Source organism: Sphaerodactylus townsendi, linkage group LG09 (genome assembly GCF_021028975.2).
Source record: "Sphaerodactylus townsendi isolate TG3544 linkage group LG09, MPM_Stown_v2.3, whole genome shotgun sequence".
In the NCBI taxonomy this organism is placed as follows: domain Eukaryota; kingdom Metazoa; phylum Chordata; class Lepidosauria; order Squamata; family Sphaerodactylidae; genus Sphaerodactylus; species Sphaerodactylus townsendi.
In genome coordinates this window covers 85,408,134-85,428,307 of record NC_059433.1, presented here as the reverse complement: position 1 = coordinate 85,428,307, position 20,174 = coordinate 85,408,134, and the positions used below count along the sequence as shown (strand labels likewise).

Below are 20,174 nucleotides of genomic sequence, written 5' to 3'. Positions count from 1 at the left end.
CTTTCAGGGGTCTGCAACCTATGGCTCTCCAGATGTTCATGGACTACAATTCCCATCAGCCCCAACTGGCCATGCTGGCAGGGGCTGATGGGATTTGTAGTCCGTGAACATCTGGAGAGCCACAGGTTGCAGACCCCTGCCTTAAATTGTTTACACAAGTTCGGAACACTCTCTTGAAAGTCTGCTCTGTTGTTTTTGCCTTCACACATTTTTCAGTAATCCCAGAGGGTGACCCAGATCTGCAGAAGTATGTGTTTGATCTGAACATGCCCCCATTAACTTGTTTCTTCTATCCACATGGGGATCAGGTTCATAATTAGATACAGTTGTAATAAACTTTATGGAAGACATTCAGGTATTGGGCATATTTACAGACCACTGAACTCCCACCTAAGATGACTGGGGGTGCACTTAAAGAAAAGCAAAGAAGCTGAAGGCATTTATATATTAGAGAGGTATATATATGCTGCCCTTGGCCAAAAAAGGCCTCAAGGCGACTAATAATTTGCAAACCACACCAAGAAACATCAAAATATTCCTAGAATCATAAGAAATCAGTTCACTCATCTGAGATTCACATTTCCAGGTATAGGCAGCAAAATCACTGAAATGAAGGGGATGCACACATGGCTTAAAGTCAGACTGAGGACATGTGCAACTCAGAGGTGAATTTCTTTCTCTGACATATCATAGATTTATGCCCCACTACTCCAGTCACCCGCTATCAACAAAGCCTAGCTGGTGCAAATTTTACTGCTAATATTATTAATGCAATTTATCTTTGTTTGCCAAAATATATTTGCAACTTTATTGCAGCTTTCTCAGTCTGATTGTTCCTAATATGGGTCCTGATATTAGAATGGTTACTGAACCCTGCTTTAGACAAAAATATAATGGACCAAAATTATAATGCGTACAAAAACCCTGCTTTCTGCATGGGAACACTTTGTTTTAATAAGTATTTGTTCTTAAGAAGCATGGAAAGTCATGCCCCAAACATGAACATCAATTATGCAAAGCCCCAAGTCTCATATGGGAATAAAATAACCACTCATTTTTAAGTATGTGGCTAGCAGAACTCCCCCCACATTTCTGACATTAGAAGCTCTGTGCAATACATCCCTTCACCAGAATGCCGTAAACTAGTTACACAAAGTACTCTGACTAGTTTAAATATCCTGGCAAAACTATATGACAAGTTTCTGGCCAATGCAGAACTCTGTTACACAAATCCACTGATTCTTCATTTTATTAGGAATGAAGAAATTCAAGGTTACATAAATGCCTATGCTCCAGTTCTAGCTTTGTCTTACCTAGGATTCTCTAATTTGTCATCTTTAAGGGAAAAAACAGTAATTCTTTATATTCCAGTACTGTGTGCAGCAGAAAAAACAAAGTAAACATTCTACCACTGTTCTAAATTGACAGAAGAGCACAAAAATAATTTTAGAAAGGAAGAAGAAGCATCACTCCACACAAACCTCCTGGAAGATATGATTCACTAGCCGTGTCGTCACCATCATCTCCGTCTTCATCATCACGGCTCAGCAAGTTGTTCACTGCAAGATTTACATCAAGATTTGTCCGCTGGAGCTCTCTTATAATTACACTTCTAGATTTCCCTTGTAGAACCACCTGTGCCTATAAGTAAACACAGTGAATTCAAAGTTTAACAGAATCCTCCAAACGGTTTCTGTTGACAAGAACAAACCCTGAAATACACCAGAAAGTAAACTCTAAGCATGTAAAAAAGCCAGTGTTGAAACAGTTACTTGTAATAATTCAAGCAATGAAAGCATGAATTAAAACAATTGCTCTAAGAGATAAGAGAGCACATTCTCCAAGAGACAAGGGAGTGATCAGGAACACCACTTATTGCAATCTACAACCTATGTGTACAAAGAATGCATGGGTCACATAGATGAAGAATTTGGATCGTTCTCCTTGACAGTACAAAGCCTCTAATTTGTTGCAAATCAATATTTTCATTATTATAGAAACAGTTCTATTTTGTCTCACCGAAAGACACAAGCTCAATTGTGACCAAATACTCCCCTTCTTCCTGTGGAATGCTCTGCTTGTAGGTCTGTTCCTGAAGAGCCACACCCACAGCAGAGCATTCCACAGGAGGAAGAAGGGTATTTGGTCACAATTGAGCTTCTCTCTTTCAGTGAGACAAAGTATAATACACAAATGTCCAAAAAGCATATGAATTTCACCAAACAAAAACCCATTTAAGATAATCCTGGGAATAAGCAAGGCAGACATTACTAAAAGAGTAACAGGCCAGGGACTTTTTCACATAAGAAAAGTGATTCATCAAGAAGCTTGCAAAGTTATATTTTGAGATTTTGCCAGCCAAAGCTATAATATTCTTAATGAAGGCCTGTTACCTTCGCAGAAGGCTGCCAGGTCTCCTAAAATTAACGGTTATTAAATCTTTGTTCATGGAGCTATAGGGAATTACTCCTCTGAAAACACAGGCATGCTTCCCCATTACATGTATCACCTCTTCTCATAAACCTATCAATCCAAAAATAATATACAAACAGATTCTTGATGGCCATACTCAAATTTCACACTTATTCGTCCTCTTGTTGCCAAAATCATGCTGTCAGCACCATTTTGTTTGAGCTCAGAATTCTTTCTTCCTGACCACTACTTGTCTTCTCCCCCACCTCCTTTTCACTTTTCTTCCTGTTTCCCATTTCCTTCACTTTCATGCATGCCCCCATCTCACTCATCTTTAAAAACTCTTCATGTTCACCTTCTCACTTTGTAATGCAATGTTTAATTTCTATACTGCCCTCCCCCGAAAGGGCTCAGGGCGGTTCACAACAATATAATAATACAATATAAATAACGATCATAATCATAATATGAAGCAAGACTGTAGTAAGTTTGGCATGTGGACTTCCCTAATTAATTTCACGCCACTGAAACCAGATGCACAGAGGCTGCCAATATACTGTCACCTTCCTTGAAGGCCCCTCCAGGCCTCCTCCATACACTGTTCAAGGTAGTCAATACACAAAGCTCTCTTCTAGTGAGGTGGCAAGAGCAAGACATTACACCTACTCAATCCATCTCTATATTGCCAGCCTGGACACAACAAAGACAAACAGTGCAATCCTAAAAAGAATGACTCCAGGCTAAGGCCGCAGATTTCAATCTGTTAAGTTTAGAGTAACTCTTCTTAGGACTGTACCATACAGCAAGCAGGGTATAGATTCCTGGGGCAGTATGTCCTGAATGAAGAAGGCAGATGAGACAGCCAGTTGGAAGAGGCTTTTTGATTTCCCTATTTCCTAGCATCATTGAACATGTCCCTACTCTTTTACATAGGAAGCCCCCTCCTGGGAATAATGAGACTGATAAAAACACCTGATAGATAAAATAAACAAGAAATGCAAAAATTAAAAAATATGAAGTATTTTGTTCTTCATTAAAACAAATAAGTTGGTTAGGTACCTGACAATCTGTACATAAAACTGGGGGGGGGGGGGGGGGAAGAGAAAAAAAATAGCCCCGGATAAGAAGCATGATAAAAATACTAAATTTCAGGTATAAACAAGAAATGAAGATTTACAATAGAAATGTAGTACACAGACCTTGTGTTGATCAATACATCAGAATGCAAAAAATGGTCAACAGAATGCAAAAAATAAAAAATGCTAAATCATTTTAATCTTCATTAAAAAATAATTGGCAAGGTACTTGGCAATCTAAACATTTTTGGGGGGAGGAGGGAGAAGAACAGGAAAAAAAGAAACAACCCAGGGGAAGAAATGTGTGACAAAACACCATAACCAGGCATATCAGCAGAGTCTGACAAAATCACCTAGTCGCATAATAAGAATCAACATGAAACTCAGAGCAATTATCAACTTCTGGAAATCCAGCACAAATAAGCCCTTGAGATCTGTTAACTTCTAAAATTCCCAAGGAAGGAAATGGCTTGGCAAATATTATCCAGCTAACTCACTTTGAAAATCTTGTCCAACCCAACTGCTACTAGATATTGTTACTCCTCCGTGATCTATATATTGCCTATCAATCATCTTCAGGGCATAAGTGTCTCATGCATTTACTCAAAAACTGCTTTGAAGGAGCATTAGGCATGGTGCCATTTATATCTCTCCCTCTCTGAATGATTGCATTTTGTTAATTAACAAACTTACCTTTCAAACATTGGTTGATTCCGCATGGGCCAAAAACAGCAGTGTGAAAACAATGAGAAAATGGTGTGAAAGGGTTCAAAACTGTGTAAAAGGGTTTGTACTGTTTTCATACCGTTTTCACACCGCTGTTTTTGGCCCATGCGGAATCAGCCTCTGACATAAAAAACTCATTCAAGACTACAATCAAAAAGCGCTATCTCTCAGCCAATGTTAGCATGACAACCTGATGCAGAATTTTCCCCTTGTTATCAACAGCGGGAAGCATCTTCTCCTACAAGTCCCTACTTTCGTTAAGTGGACATAAAAGTGCCCATTTTTTCTTGAATACATAAAAATGTATAGATATAAGAAATTAAATATATTTACAAAATAAAGAATGCAAATGACTTAAAGGCAGTTTACAACAGATTGCTTGTACCTGTGAAATGAGTTCTTCTGGAATCACTGAGGCTGGAATCACTGGCTGTGGCTGACTACCCAACAGTCCAGACCCTCTATCACGCCCTGTCCGAATCACTCGTGTTTGCCTCCGAGAATCTCTAGCTCCTGCTGAGGATCTGCCTGAAGATCCTCCTCCGCTCCCTCCGACACCCGAGCTCCAGCGACTCCTGAGGAATATTTTGAAAAACAAACAAGATCAATGTGATTTTGAAGAGATGCGGTGTCTCAATGTCATTGCTATCTACAGCACACAAGTTTAATAGTATAGTTTATCTTATTGAAGCTAGCATGTCTGATACAATTAGGTCTTTCCTATACAGCAGTGTTTTAAATATGATTCTTTATTAGATTCCTTTGGAACAGAACATGACAAACTTACTGGCATTAATTAAGGTGATCGCCTTTTTTGTTTTTTCTTTCCATTCTTCAATTTAAAATAGCTTTTGAATTTTTTTCCAAGTAACATTAAGCCCCATAGCATAAAAGGGCAATCTGCTTAATTTCTACATTCTGGAGCTTGTTATGTCCTGTTGAATTTAAGAATCCATTTACCTTCCTACTAGTTATTAAAATGGAAACACCCCTTTAAATTTAAGTAGCACTTTAAGTGTAAAAAACAGAAGACTAACATTCTGCACACTTCTGCATCTTATTAGGTAAATAGCAAAACAATTATGAAGCATCTCCTATTCATCCTTCCTGTGAAATTAGAAAAAAAAACACTGTTCATCTTAAGTCATAACTTCTTGATTAATGGAAATGTATGATCCTTTATCTACTGGTACTTCTCAACTTTTAAAATATTTATTGACTATACTTTAACTCAATCCAAACAGGAAGAAGTTCCAATATCTTAATGACTACTCTTAACTAATGAAATATATCAGCCCAGGAGTCTGCGACCTATGGTTATAGAACCAGATGTAGCTAGTTAAGAAACCAAATTTGGCTCTTAAAAAAAAAGAAATATTTAACAGTAAGTAGGATGTGAAGAAAATGACAGGCAAAGCTTTTTTAATGGGATGAAAGTATTTCTTACTAATACGGAAATGATAGAGATGAACAGTTGTCAGTAATCCAAGTGCGAACCATGCACAGATTTATGACAGTGCACTAATAATATAGGGTCTCTGTTATTTATTTTTTTACTTATTGTGAGATCATGAACATGCCACTTCAAAATAAAGAATTTTAAACAACCAGTATTTGGGCTGCAGAGACTTTATGGATCAAGATACCAATTATCAGTAATGTTCAACTGAATAGTTCCAGTTATGCAAATACCTCTTGCTCTGAAGTTCATCACAGTTTGGTTCTTTAACTTTCAAAGGTTGCAGACCCCTATACCAGATCAACATTGCAACAGAAGTAAAAATTGTCAAATATATTACCAATGAAACAACTGCAACTAGAAATTCAGTACTATATTTTAAATACTAGTGCCATGCTGTCAATAAAGGAATTTCAAAAAGAAGTACAGCATTTAATTCAACAGACCTCCTTCCAAAACCAAGTTATCACTATTGGCAAAAAAAAGTCTAATTCTAATGGACTACCTAATTTATCACCTTTTTCCCCAAGGAAGGGAGAGGTGAATTACATATTGTCCCATTAAATCTAAGATTTGAAGAAACACAAGACCGCATTTAACAGCTCTTTCCCAAAAGCCTAACTAAACCACTGCTGCATTTTAACAGTCCTTATACATACTGCAGACAATGTATGTGTAGCCACACACAATCAAGTATGGTACAAACAGGTTGCAGCCTTGTCCCTATCAAAACTTACCCAAGGGTGTTGCCTGCCAGTCTGCCCAGAGTTTCAGAACCAGACAGAAACCATGGGGAATCACTAGTCCTGCCTGGCCTGGATGTCCTTCCTGCCCCTGAGCCACTGCTCAACTTTGAACTGAAAGTAAAAGATGGTAGATCAGTCACAATACAATCCCAAACGGGTTAAAAACAAAGCCTGGAATCCCAGGCTTAAATTCTCAGGGACTCAGTCTGGTAACACACCAGCTTAAGCAACACCCTTGGGGAATCTTCAAATTTACCTGCAGGATGTGATCTATAATAGTAATAAAAAATAGACAAAGCATGCAAAGCACGCCAAACACATTTGCTTCAAGACAAAATGATCTCTTATAAAAAATAAACTTTGCATATTAGCACCCATGACCCTTTCTGAATGTGTCTAAATAAAAGACTACATGTTCAGTTATACATAATATATTTGTGAAGAAATGCAAAATCAAGAACCTTCTTTAAACCCAAACTTGAATCTTATAGCAGTGACACAAAAAGATGTAAATCCAGAAAGAATGTCCTGGCAAATGGAACTACTACAAAGATGGAGATAATCTGAGGCTTAGATATTTGGGTATTTAACTCAGAAATCAAATTTTGATGAAATGCTTGTATTATTCTAAGCATTGTAAGATGCAGTTCTGATTATTTAACAAAGATATTGGCTTGGCCTTTATTTTTAATCAGGAGCTCTCCACCCGCCATTAGTCTGATGAACTGAGATACCTGATTAATAGTTCAAAATCATTATTACTTTACAAAACAATGATTAAAAAGAAGATAATTGTTGAATAAAGAAAAAAATCTTACCCATCATTATTATCTGGTTTACCCAATTCCAATCTGTCAGGCTGAACTAAAAAGCCAATCCTGCAGACTCTACCATCCTAGATTTAAAACAAGAAAGAATGTACAATGTTGAAACAAACATTTATGAGGGGAGGAATCAAGTTTTCAGTAATTGGTAAAGTTGATCTAATGGAGGTTGGGAAAATTAGGTTTCACTAAATAACCATAAGACTTGTTTCTGAATGTATTTTGAGCAATTTACCTCAAGAAGAAATGCAGCATGATTTGGTCCCACCACACACTGTTTAATAGTAGCCTGTTCCAATACATTCAAAGGGGGGTGGCTGAAAACAAAAAGTGAGCATGTGTAACATTTTTAAAGACTCTTTACTCTGAGAAATAAAAGAAAATAAGTGGCATATGGAATGTTCGATGAATTTAATTACAACATCTAAAAATGACTTAAAATGTACATTAGTTGCAACAACCGACATATTTTCAGTCATGAAACACAAAAAATGAAGAATAAAATCTTTGAAGTGATTAAGGAACATTATATTTCAACGTAACCTGCCAGTTAATGTTTTCCAATCCACGAGTGGCTCTCTGTATTTATTTCTATTTCTACATCTATTTCACATACCTCTTTCTTTTAAAAAAATCAATTACCAAAGGTTTTTCCCTTCTGAAGATCAGAAGGGATCTGGAGGTGAGGGCAGCAGTCTACCTCTACCTCTGCCCATTTCCAGCTGAGTGATTCAAGTAAGATGTTACCAATACTTAAAAGCAAGAACATGAAAACACTACACATTTACTTCAAATGATTTCCTGTGATTGTACAGCATCGCATCTCACCTGTTTAAGTTGTATTTGTTGAGCTTCTCAGAAACTTCCCTTAACCTGGAAGGTTAAAAAAAAAAACCTTCTTTGAGAATTTACAAAATGCTTCGGTTAAATAGCATGATTTTACAACAATTTAGGCCGAGAGATCTGTTTATAGTGAGGGCTGGGCTTAGTACTGGGCTTAGTACAGTTCCAATGGTCAGAAAGGAGGGGAAAGTATTTATTTCACACAGGATACAATAGCTGTCAACATTAAAAACTTTAAAAACAGTTCACTAAGCCAAAAATATAAGAACCACGTATCTAGTTGTTGTACTGAATGAGGCAGACAACATCAAACATTGCGTGCAAAAGGTTAAGTACTGTTTTCTGTGGCTACTTAGGAAAGTCGCTTGCCTTCCTCAATGTGTGCAAACACATTTGTTTGTGAAATGAACAACTCTGATGAACTCCACAAAATTCTATACTGGAAACAAGAAGGAAGAACCTGTAAATACGCATATGTATAAAAAATAGTCTCTTTCTCTAAAGCTGTAAGGGTTTGTGTTGCAAATCAATCATATTAGACGGGCTAAAAGTTGGTTATGAGGTATGGGCAAGTCCCAGTGCTTGGACCCAGTCCAAGTTGGTACACAGAATATTTGCCTTCTTTTGCTAACATTATTTAAATGATTTATTCATAACAGAATCGGAAATTTTTCCAGAAAAAAAATCAAGAAATTTTTATGGTGCAAATTCTTCCAGAAGACCCATACCACTGAATATATCCACACAGCTGTTCTTTTGAACGTGTGATGATACCAAGAATAGCCAACTGGCATTCAGCTCTTTTGCTTTTACCTGGACACCCGATTCCCTACTCATGCTAAGCATACTGTTCCCTAGCAAATGAGAAATTATCTTAAAAGTCTCTATCAGCAGCATTGCTCCCAAAGAAACTCCACAAAGGCAAACAGCGCTACCAGTTCAAAAGCAGCACACCATCTCATAATTCAGATGCTGCTAAGACAATATCTCATTTGGAAGTAGAACAAGCACCTTCTGGATCATTCAATGTAGAGATACCATAAGAACTAGCCTGCTGGATCAGACCAGAGTCCATCTAGTCCAGCACTTTGCTACTCGCAGTGGCCCACCAGGTGCCTTTGGGAGCTCACATGCAGGATGTGAAAGCAATGGCCTTCTGCTGCTGCTGAGCACCTCATCCCAAATTATTAGGATGCAACGATACCATTCCCAGCCTCTGGACAGCAGGTTTGAAAAAGGGCAAATAGCCTAGCTAATGAAAACTACGCCCCCCCCCCACCATCACCATGCTTCAGTACCAGATTTCACAGGAAATATTCATGACATTTTGGCCTGCTCTAATAAACAAGCATAGCTTTTGAATTTGCAACGACACTGCTCCCTAGAATCTCAGCATTATCACATCAGTCATGGATTTAGAAATGTAACATTTCTAGAAATTTTGGAAAAATCGAAATACATGCAATGCCGGCTTTCCTATCAAACTTATTTTTTATTACTTAAAAAAAGGAAGGGTATCCTATAAATAGAATGAAATAAACAATAAATAAATGAACTGCTTATAAAATTGTGTTATATTCATGGAATTTAAAAATTGTGCTATATTCATGAAATTTAAAAGTTCAAAAGTCTGTTTTCTATGAACCAACGAACATTTATCACAATCAAGAAACCAATCAACATTTTAACAGCACAATTTAGGTACAAATGTAAAATTAATATACAAAATTAAAATTCATAATCTTACTGTGCTGTAATTAATTATGCCTAAAGTTTATTAAAAAGTCTGGAATATCTGCTTCTTTACATACAAAGTCTCAGAATAGAATTGAACATTTTAGAGACTATCTCATTGGAGCAGTCTGCAAAGAGGAGATATGTGTAGAATTTCCCAGATCTTTCTGGACTCTGGGTAGAGTAAGGGTAAAATATGTGGAACAGATGTCTTTATAGAATGGATAATATAGTAACACATGTTCCCCTGTTTCAACTACATTCAGTTGGCTGGAACACAGACATTCAGAGCAAGAGATATGCAAATATCTCCTTTTCAATAGCGCTGAGGGCAGGCAACTGAAATGGGCTAGGGTTCAAACCCTTCTCTTGCTATAGGCAATTTTGGACTAGTCACATATTTTCATCCTAACCTACCTAACAGGGCTGTTGTGTGGATAAAAATAATTTAAGCTGCTTTGGTCCCTACTATGGAGGAAGGTAGGATTTAAATGAAGTACATAAATATTAAATATAGCTGAAGATGGAGGGCAGATAAAAGATAAATTGGTGAATGGCTGAGAAGGCAAGAATGAAGCAGGAAAAGGGGAAATATATGGAGGTTGACAGGAGGAGGGGAAGAGGAAATAGTGTCAGGTGAAAGATACAGGAGAAAAGGAGGTATCCCCCACAAGTCCTTGAGGGTTCTCTAGAATGCAAGTGGGTCTGGCCCAGTGGCCAACACAGCCCAACTGTGTCATAGTTTTCCTAGGTAGAGGCTGCTGGGTGGGGATCTAGGACAAAGAAGCAGATAAATGCAGGTTTGGCTGTCAGGTGTGAAGGGCAGAAGGAAGCAAGAAACGAGAAGGAACTATGGGGGCTTTCAGGAAAGAGGAAATAGTGGAGGAGGGGGAAATGAGAACTCCTTGCTGGTTCCCACCTGTTTTGACTATTTAAAAATAGACAGGGTTTCATTTCTTTACCACAAACAACATATGAAGCTTATATTCCACGGTTCTTAAATGCTGGAAAAGATCCCCTCTCACGTGCAAGCTACAGACCTGTTTGACTAACAAATATAGATATTAAGATCTTTTTCATCCATTCTACCAAGCATCTGAGAGTGTGGCTGAAATACTGTACCCAGTGTAAGCAGGCTTCGCCCTAGATAGGCAAAGGGTAAATCATACGTGACTTCTTAAAATTTAACAGACTCTGCCGAAGGCCTGTCACTGGAGGCACTGGGATTACTCATGGGAAACTTTTGACTTCAGTTCCATAAAACTGATGATTCAAAGCCAACAGGGTGAAATGGTCAGTGTCGGACTAAATCGGAGAGACCCAGGTCTTCCATGGAAGTTTGCTGGATGATCTTGAGCCAGTCACATTCTAAAGCAGATTCCGCCTGGGCCAAAAACAGCAGTGTGAAAACAGTGTAAATGGGTTTAAAACGGTGTAAAAGGGTTTACACTGTTTTCACGCCGCTGTTTTTGGCCCATGCGGAATCCACTGTAGCCTAACCTACCATACAGAATTCTTTTGACAATACAATGGACAAGTGGAGAACAATCGAAGGATTCACATTGGGATTCTATGGATTCACATTAGGGAGAAAGATAGGGTTTAAAATAAATACATGCCATCTTAGCATCATTTAACAAACCTTGTATGTAAATGATCATGTTGTGGACTCCTCTGCCTATCAGGCTCGTGGTTATTGTGATATGATAGGTATCCCCAATTTGAAAGGGTCTATCTCTAGGTTTGGCAGTCCCAGTTGACCGGATGTGAACTTTTTTTTACCAGTTTGTGAGCGCCACCACAAAAATAGTTGCCATGAGAACAGAGAATACAAGTCCCCCAGGTTCCCAGACTGACCTCTATGACCACCATCAACTTGGTAAGCAGCCAGGATGTACAAGCTAGGCTGAACAAAGAACATTTAAAAAGGTGTCCCCTGAAGGGAATCCTTAGTAATCTCCAATAAAACGGGATGGTCAGAATTAACAGAAGCAAAAAATATTCTGTAGTTGGAGAACTGAACCTCATTATCCTGTTTACAAACTTGGGGTCTTGGATATCTCTCTGGTCTCCATTATTCTGAGGAACTGTGAAGAAAACAGCACACAGGAGAATTTTTCCCATTATGGCACCTGCTCCGATCCCTTTGGTGCCCAAGAGATGGTTCACAAATTTGCTGTGCAAATCCCAAGATGTATTTGTCGTGCAGTTCCTTTGACCTGGGTGAGCCAACAAGGGAGAGATGAGAAACTGGAGGAATACCTAATGAGTCACCATTTGTTACAGTCTCCAACTCAGGTCTGACAAAGGATATCACAAGACTCTCTGAAATTACTCTTGTCTCCTCCCTACTGGGTGGAAGAGCCACTAAGGCCATGTTAAATCCTTGAAAATATGACTATATTTATTTAACAGGCCTAGCATAATTTAGGTAATTTATCTTAAAATTAGAATGAGATGAATGATTAAATGGTCCAGCCAAGACACTAGTGCCATTTCAATGGTATTTCCACGTAGCCATGTCTTTTTATACTTTTTCCTTGGCTTCCTTGCAGTTTTTCAGTTTTTCAATTCACTGCTAAATTTGTTTCAATTAAAATTGTCCTTGCCAATACAGCATTGCCAACTGATGAAATAATTTTCAACAAAGTTGCTGGCTTTGTGAGGAGTTCATAATGCTAGATCACTCTTGTGGCCCACAGGGCCCATAAGGAATTTTGCCATCCTTTGGGACAACAGCCTCTGAAATCAGAGCAGCTACTACCATATCTATCAAAAGTAGGAGTCAAGTTAGTAGCTCTGGAAATAAAGAAACACATTCTCATAGCATGTCCTGAGATAAATCTTGTGGTAAGGTCCATTAGTTCAAAAACCTGTATGCAGGCAAACAAGAGCTCTGGGCCCTATGGAAGACCACCCTGCTCTCCCAAGTCCATCCTGGGATTCTTCTTTAAGAGTAGTTTCCTATTATCAGAATAGTTCTAAAACTGTCGTTGCCCTTATTAAAGGAGACAGGTCCTCCTGTGAAAAGAACCTGCTCTTGATATTTTCTTTCATCTAACAGCTCTCCTCTCCTCCTTATCAGATGTCAGGTCAAGTACTTTGAATCAAAGTAGTTGGCTGTTTCTGCTCTTTTAAGTGGTCCCAGGTCTTGCTTCTTGATCCAAAGCCTTAGTCAGCTTGGCAGGCGTTGGGGGAGAGGGAAGGGTTCCCTGTACCCTTCCATTAGTCCTGTGTGCTTAGAGAGTAGCCATTTCTGATGCATTATTAGATTATCCAGAACAGTGGTTCCCAGTCTTTTCAAGCATGAGGACATATTTGTAACATCAAAAAATTTGGACTGCCTGCACATGACAGTAATTGGACTATTAGTATCTGAACTGAGAAAATACATAAGGGCAAAATACATCAACATGACAACGCTTAATGCTCATATGATTCACAGACCCCTTGGAATAGCTGCATCCCTTCCCACGAATCCTCAGCCTCCCAAGTTGGTAACCACAGATCCAAAAACCATGGCTCGGCTGTGCTCCTCCACCTTTGATACCATTTATTGGTCAACTAATTATTACAACCCTCTGGAATAATTAGTGAAACCACGGTGCAGAGGAGTAAGGTGCAGTGCTGCAGTTGAAACTCTACTCACGACCTGAGTTTGGTTCCAATGGAAGTTGATTTCAGGTAGCTGACTCAAGGTAGACTCAGTCTTCTATCCTTCCAACATCTGTAAAGTGTGTGCGCAGCTTGCTGGAGATAAAATGTAGATGACTGGGAAGATAATGGCAAACCACCCAAAAATATAGTCTGCCTATGCCTTGTCTCACCGAAAGACAGAAGCTCACCAAATGCCCCTCTTCTTCCTGTGAAATGTTCCACTAGTAGGTCTGCCCTGAAGAGCCAGTGGAGAATTCCACAGGAAGAAGAGGAGTATTTGGTCACAACTGAGTTTCTATTTTTTGGTAACACACGGTATAGTAACCATCACGATATGAGATCACCCAATGAGACAGTAATGATCCGGTGCTTGCACAGCAGACTACCTTAACCTTTTAAAAAAACCTGGCAATTACATGGGAAAAGGGGAAACTTTGGGAAAAGCTTTCCCTCCCTGAATTTGTTCACATTTTTTTTTCAATTTTTCCAATGGGAAAAAATTGAAAAATGTGGGAGGGATGGAAGCAGAAAAAGAATCTATGAAATATGTCCTCTTAGAATGAGTAAAATGCTTCTTAAGGAATTCTTCACTTTCACAACATACAGCATGAAAAATTCAGAACTTTTTGAGTTAAAAAAAACTCACCTTACAAAGCATGTCACTCATTCAAAATGCACAGCAGAAAAAACTTCCATAGTTTTCTAAATTTGGTAAATTTTAGGAAACATTTTAAAAACTCCTGTTGTAGACAAATACAAGAACTTTTTGTTTAAATGTATACAATTAGGCAAACAATTAATGCTAATATGTTTAATAATAATAGAGTTTGGTCAGCTCCAGCAATGCTGCTATATATTACAGAAAACATTACTGAAAATCATTTACTCCTTCTCCACCCTCTCCCCTCACATACACTGTCCCACAATAGGGTGGCCCTGTGCTCCTGCTTAGAGTTATGGTTTCTGAAGTTATGCAATATTTTAATCAAATTTAAATGTACTTCACTGTTTTAAGAACATAGCGTGCATTATGAGCAAAGCAGAGTCAAACCAGATATGTCATAAGACACACAGCAAATCTAGCAAACCTATCCCCCCTGTCCCACCCACACACAAGAAGGCAGAAGAGTTGGCACCTCAGGCCCAATTTAACCAGTCAGGTAGTTCAGAAGAATGCTATGCTCAATAGTACTGAACACTGAAATAGAGTCCATGAAGCAGAATTAACAGTGAACTCACCCGTCCATTTCCCAGTGCAAAATACTACCAAGGTAAAAGTTCCATTTCTGTTTGGTTTCTGCCCAGGCACTTGACCAAGGTTAGCAGTTTCATCCAGACATCTCTGCAATTGTGCTGCCATCATGCACTTCAGCACATAACTCAGTTTCTACATAACAAGTCTTATCCATTGGAAGTTACAAAGATCAGATGGACTAAAGGAGCGTTGCACAAGTACCAACCTCACCACAGCCAGCTTCAACTGACCAGGAACCGTACCCTCTTTTAAAAGGGCATTATTAATTATTCTTAGCCATCCATGCAATGTCCCCCACATCCAGCAGCTCAAATCAGCCTGAAGGGAAGAGGGTGACTATATATGTGTTAGGCCCGCCTCTCCAAAGACCATGTCTACACCACAACATTGAGCAAGCTGGAAGGCATCTGAATCAAAACCAAGTAAGCAGAAATCTGAGAAATAACCCCTATCTATAAATCCAGTGTTGCCCAACTTAGAATGAGTGTGATTTTATCTAAGAAATGCCTTCCAAATTGGACTACTACTACTCTGATACCTCTTGGAGAGCTAAACATAACGAGACCTGAACTATCTGGATCCATCAGCTTCTACCACATCCTTGATATGAGCACAACTCAAGTTTATTTCTTGAATCAGTGTCACATATCCATAGTTGGGATTCTGAGCTTCCACTTCAGCTTCACAGATTTCTGAAAATGTACGGTCTCCATAAAAAGCAGTATCTCAATCGTTTCAGGTCATTTAATTCAACTTGTCCTTTGACCATTATGTTCTTGCTCTCAGAGTTTATTTCAACAGGTGCAGACAACAGAGGAATTTGCAATGTGTCAAGTTGCAGACTTTAAAAAGCAAACGAAACCCAACACCTGGCTGCAAGAACAATATGCTGAGAAGACTCCTAACTTTGGATCCAGTACCTGAAGATGTTGTGTATTCGGCACCTTTTTGAAATACTTCGGCTCATTCCGCACATGCAGAATAATGCACTTTCAAACTGCTTTCAGTGCTCTTTGAAGCTGTGCGGATTAGCAAAATCCACTTGCAAACAGTTGTGAAAGTAGTTTGAAAAGGCATTATTTTGCGTGTGCGGAAGGGGCCTTCCACACACCCCTAAGTTCAGCAATGCAGAGCTAATACTGCCATTGTTAATATTACCACCATTCACTTTTGGATTTCGGCATTGTGCATCAGTGTGGCTGGATGTAATGATACTGTTTTTAAAATTATTTTGAAAATATTTCACTTATTTTGAAAGAAAAATATATTGCTTAACAGGGATTCCCCTGCACAATTCTTGCTAAAATTTCCACTACGAAAACACCTCAGAAAAATAAGGAAGCATTTAGTATTCAAAGTCCTTCAAAGGCACTATCAGTGATCAGAAGTGATCAGCTTCTATAAATTATACCACAGTTAGTTCACCATCCTGCAGTTAGAAAGGTCGAGGCCTGAGGCTACAAGAGTGACTTTCCTAAGGCCAACTAGTAAGTTTGTGGCAGAGTTGAGATTTCAACTTAAGTAATCTCAGATCACAGTTCATTTTCCTTGTCACAAGGCTATACCAGCTCCAGTTCTTAGCCTTTACAACTCTATTGCTGGTACATATAAACCCATCATGAAAATACTGCAAAAAGTAAATGATACTATCATGTTAAAGGAAAGAGGAACTAATTGATAGTGGGTGTTCTCTTACTGATAGCACCTGGCCTTTCAGTTTAGATAGCAAAACTGTGTATCATAAATGAAACAGAAGTCTCATATTTACCAAGTTTGTTTAAATACATTTCCTGAATGTTCTAATTTCTCCCTTCTTACACTGAGAGCACCTGCGTTTCCCTCCAGTGACAGAATAACAGCATAACTGAACAGTCTGACCCTAACACTTGCTCATCCAGCAGGCTGGCCTATAAAATATGACACCCCAACTGCTCACCAGGCAAGGTCATAGAGTCTGTTACATAAGTGTTAAAAGAAAACTATAAAAATATTATAGTCAGGCTTGGCAATAAACAATTCATATTCAGGAGTCAATCTGTTTGGCTCTTCAAGATGCTACACACCAAAACACCACGGTTACAAACCATCACAGCCTCCAAACAGAAGCAGAAGGCAGGAAGAAGTAGGGTTACCCCCAGTTCTACTGCATCCTATTCTGCTGTCTTCCAGTTGTTAAAAATGACTGAAATCTTTCTTACTTTGGCAATGGAGGAAAGCCAGGTGCCAACTTTCTACTGGGAGAAGCTCTAAAGTGCTTGCTTTTTTTCAAACTGTTAAATATAGCCCAGATGTTCTTTCTCAAATTACCATGAGGGCACATGTTACAAGTGCTAAGCGCAAATATTTTTTATTCAAAAACACTGTTTGGCTTCATAGAACAAATATACTCAAAAGATAAAATTAATATTACTCATCTGTCCCTGGCTTCATGCGGTCATGACACCATTTTGTTTTGTTTTTATAGGACAGTGAGCAAGTGCTCAAAATAAGATGTTCTGGCTACAGCCAGATTCTGAATATTAATTTGTGAGACCAAGCTTGATAGCAATAAAATGTTTTAAAAGAAGGACGGGAAATAAACCTAGTTCACCTTTGTAAGCATTTGTTTGTAAATCTGTAGCAGGTTGCATGGCTTAAGAAAACAAAACTAAATAAATCATAATGTATCAGCACTTATCCATAGAGATAAGCAAATCCATCTTATTGATTTCTTTCAACTTTCAGTTCACAGTTTGTATACTTGAAGTACACTGAACATGTATAAAGTAATCATCTGTAGCTGAAACTTTGTAGCAAGGGTTTCCTGCCACTTTAGAAACATTTTCTGCTCATTAAAATGCCACCTGTAAAGATGTTAAGCAGTGCCTCAGAAGAATATTAGATATTTGTTTGTAACATTACAGCTTCATATACACTCTTTAGTCTTTATCTAATATAAGATATCAGGTGTACTGTTTATGAAGAAGTAATGGTAACAAAAATTACAGGGTAGGACACATAATCTACAAAAGAAGTGGTGTCTATGTGGAAAATGTATTTACTAGGAAGAAAATCCCCCTGAGCTCAGTGAGATTTACTGCTTTACTTACTTCTGTGTGAAGGTATTTAGGACATAACTATAATTGAAGTTCCAAAAATTGTGAGGATTTGCCCCATGCCATAAACAACATGCTATGTTCCTATGTATAACTGAGGCTGAAACATCTAAGCAGCATATAGCAAGTACATACTGCAACGTAAAATGTGTCACCAGGTCATTCAAAAGGAAGAAACCACACCCCACTAGCAAATTATAAATTGCGGCCCCTTTCTCATCTAACGTCAGAAGCTTAACAGTCTACATGAGGATTAATTCCCAAATGAATTTTTTCACTAGATGCTTGGATCTGTTTCCGACAGCACAATCTTAAGCACAATTACATCTTTCTAAGCCCACTGTTTAGGATTTCACTGCAACAGTATTTTTTCAATCATGTTCTATCACATTTACGTTACTGAAACAACACCGGCCTATTCCATTTTCAAGTATAGCAGCAATTCAGAGAGTCCAGGTAGAAAGATGTAAATATTTATTTGACTAAGAGCAATGGTCACAGAATTACTTTTCAGGCTGCACACAGAAATTGAAAATTAACAAAAATATCTTTGTTGTATTGTTGAAGGCTTTCACAGCCTGGAAAACCCACCAGAACCAGAAAAATATCTTCAACTGCTAGAGATTTAATATTTCCATTATCCTCCTAATCTAATTTACTAAGTAGTTCCAAGGCTACCCATTCCCACCCAACCCATTCAATCAGACCTATTTCAACAATACCTTCTCTGCTCTCGGTGTAAATATCACTTCCATAAGAACTGGACAGAATTCATATTAATTTGTGTCATACTTCCCATCACCAGTATGAACTGGTATTGTCTGCCTTGCAACCATACTCCATTCAAAATACATTTTTGTTCCTCTTTGGTGTCTCTCCTACAATTGTCAGGGCTCCTAAAGAAGGTAAGGAAGATCCTTTTTCATTTGAGCAGTTCATGATAAGGCCCTCTCAGATATTCCAGTAAAGCAAAGCAAGCGGAGAGTGAGATCATGGCCAAGATATCAAGGATCTCCTGTTTTAAAACCAGGACATGACGTTTAGCGTCCCATAGACCATAATGGAACCAGAGGATGAAAGCCAGCTACTGAAGTTCTATTGGCGAGAACAGCCACTATTTATAGGGGAGGGCCACATCCACATAACCCCCAGTGCAACCCGATGCACGCTCGCTCAGAAAAAGCCTGCCCTGAATAGGATCTGCTCTAAAGCTCAGGACTGCATGCTTCTTCGGCACCCGCCTCTCACTGCGAGGACATCCGTCCCCAAAAGGAAGGCGACACCCACGATCCGATCCTTATTTACGCTCACCTCCCGGGCGGTAGAGATAAGAGCAGGAAAAAAACCCCACGTCGGGGGTCTCCCGCTCGAGCCCCCTCCCCCGTTCCCCCTTCCCCCTCGTCGCCCAAACACGAGGGGCTCCTCCCCACTCGCCGCAGGGCTCCTCCTTGTCCCTCCCCCCCTCCGCCGGGGCTCGCCTCCCCTCTCACCGGTCATTGAGCTGGTCCTCGGTGCCCGGGAGTGGGTGCACCACGAAGTGGATCGAGGTCATGTTTCGCTCCCCCTCCCAGAGGGAGGCGGGCAGAGGCCGGGCGCACAAGGAGGAAATAGATGGGGGGGGGGGGGAGAAGGACGGCCAAGGGGGAACTTGGGAGCCTCCTTCACAGAGTCTCGGTCACACTTCAGGAGGCTCCGCTCCGTGCGGGAGAGGAAATGAGGCGGGAACGGCGCGGGGCGCAGGGCCAGGAGCGGGGGACAGCTCGCGACAACGGGGAAGGGTTCGGTCAGCGCCCCACTCTCACACGCGCCGCCATCTTAACTTCCAGTGGCCTCCTCTCTTCCCTCCCTCCTTCCTTGCGGCGCGCCGGGGAGGGGAGGCGGGACGTCTCTGTTCCGATAGCGAATGGCGCTCAGTAACTGAAGATCAAGACCACTCTGTCAATGTAAGGCTGGCGCGGATTGGCCAGGGGAGTGGCGACTCGGTGCGATGGCGTCAGACGTGACGTTTAAAGCGAGAGGAGGGACGGGGAAAGTCGCGTCGTGCGCGCGCCGCTTATTTCTCGCACGGGGCGGAGAAAGGTTGAGCGGCGTAGGCGCCGCTGCTCTGCAGCGCCACCTACTCCCTGAGGAAAGAACTGCGTGCTTAACTCGGTCTGTGAATTGACAGGAAGAATGATGGATGAGCCGTCTCCCAGGAAGAGGCGGTTTCATGGACTGTTTAATCGGCTAGAGAATCAAGAGAGGTTAAAGCACTTCCTACACTGACTGTACCACTTTAGGTTGCTGGAAGAGGATGTCTAAAGCCTTACCTACTAAAAAAAGTTTAAAGTAGTAGGAAATTAGCACG

At 39.8% G+C, this 20,174-nt stretch overlaps 1 protein-coding gene across 8 annotated transcripts in view; it reads right to left on the bottom strand.

The window, feature by feature from the left end:
- UBR5 (ubiquitin protein ligase E3 component n-recognin 5) overlaps positions 1 to 19,685 on the bottom strand; it is an 85,581-nt gene extending 65,896 nt beyond the window's left edge. For 3 of the 8 annotated variants that reach the window (XM_048507411.1, XM_048507413.1, XM_048507415.1), the window contains exons 1-8: positions 19,318 to 19,684; positions 8,072 to 8,116; positions 7,479 to 7,560; positions 7,238 to 7,314; positions 6,411 to 6,530; positions 5,907 to 5,963; positions 4,600 to 4,789; positions 1,482 to 1,641 (exon numbers count right to left, since the gene is read on the bottom strand). In XM_048507411.1, the coding sequence (XP_048363368.1) occupies positions 1,482 to 1,641; positions 4,600 to 4,789; positions 5,907 to 5,963; positions 6,411 to 6,530; positions 7,238 to 7,314; positions 7,479 to 7,560; positions 8,072 to 8,116; positions 19,318 to 19,379 (793 nt within the window). In that variant the 5' untranslated portion in view covers positions 19,380 to 19,684. Of the gene's footprint in view, positions 1 to 1,481; positions 1,642 to 4,599; positions 4,790 to 5,906; positions 5,964 to 6,410; positions 6,531 to 7,237; positions 7,315 to 7,478; positions 7,561 to 8,071; positions 8,117 to 19,317 lie in introns of all 8 variants that reach the window. The other 5 variants (XM_048507414.1, XM_048507412.1, XM_048507416.1 and 2 more) reach the window with 3 other exon arrangements.
- Positions 19,686 to 20,174: the final 489 nt, after the last annotated feature.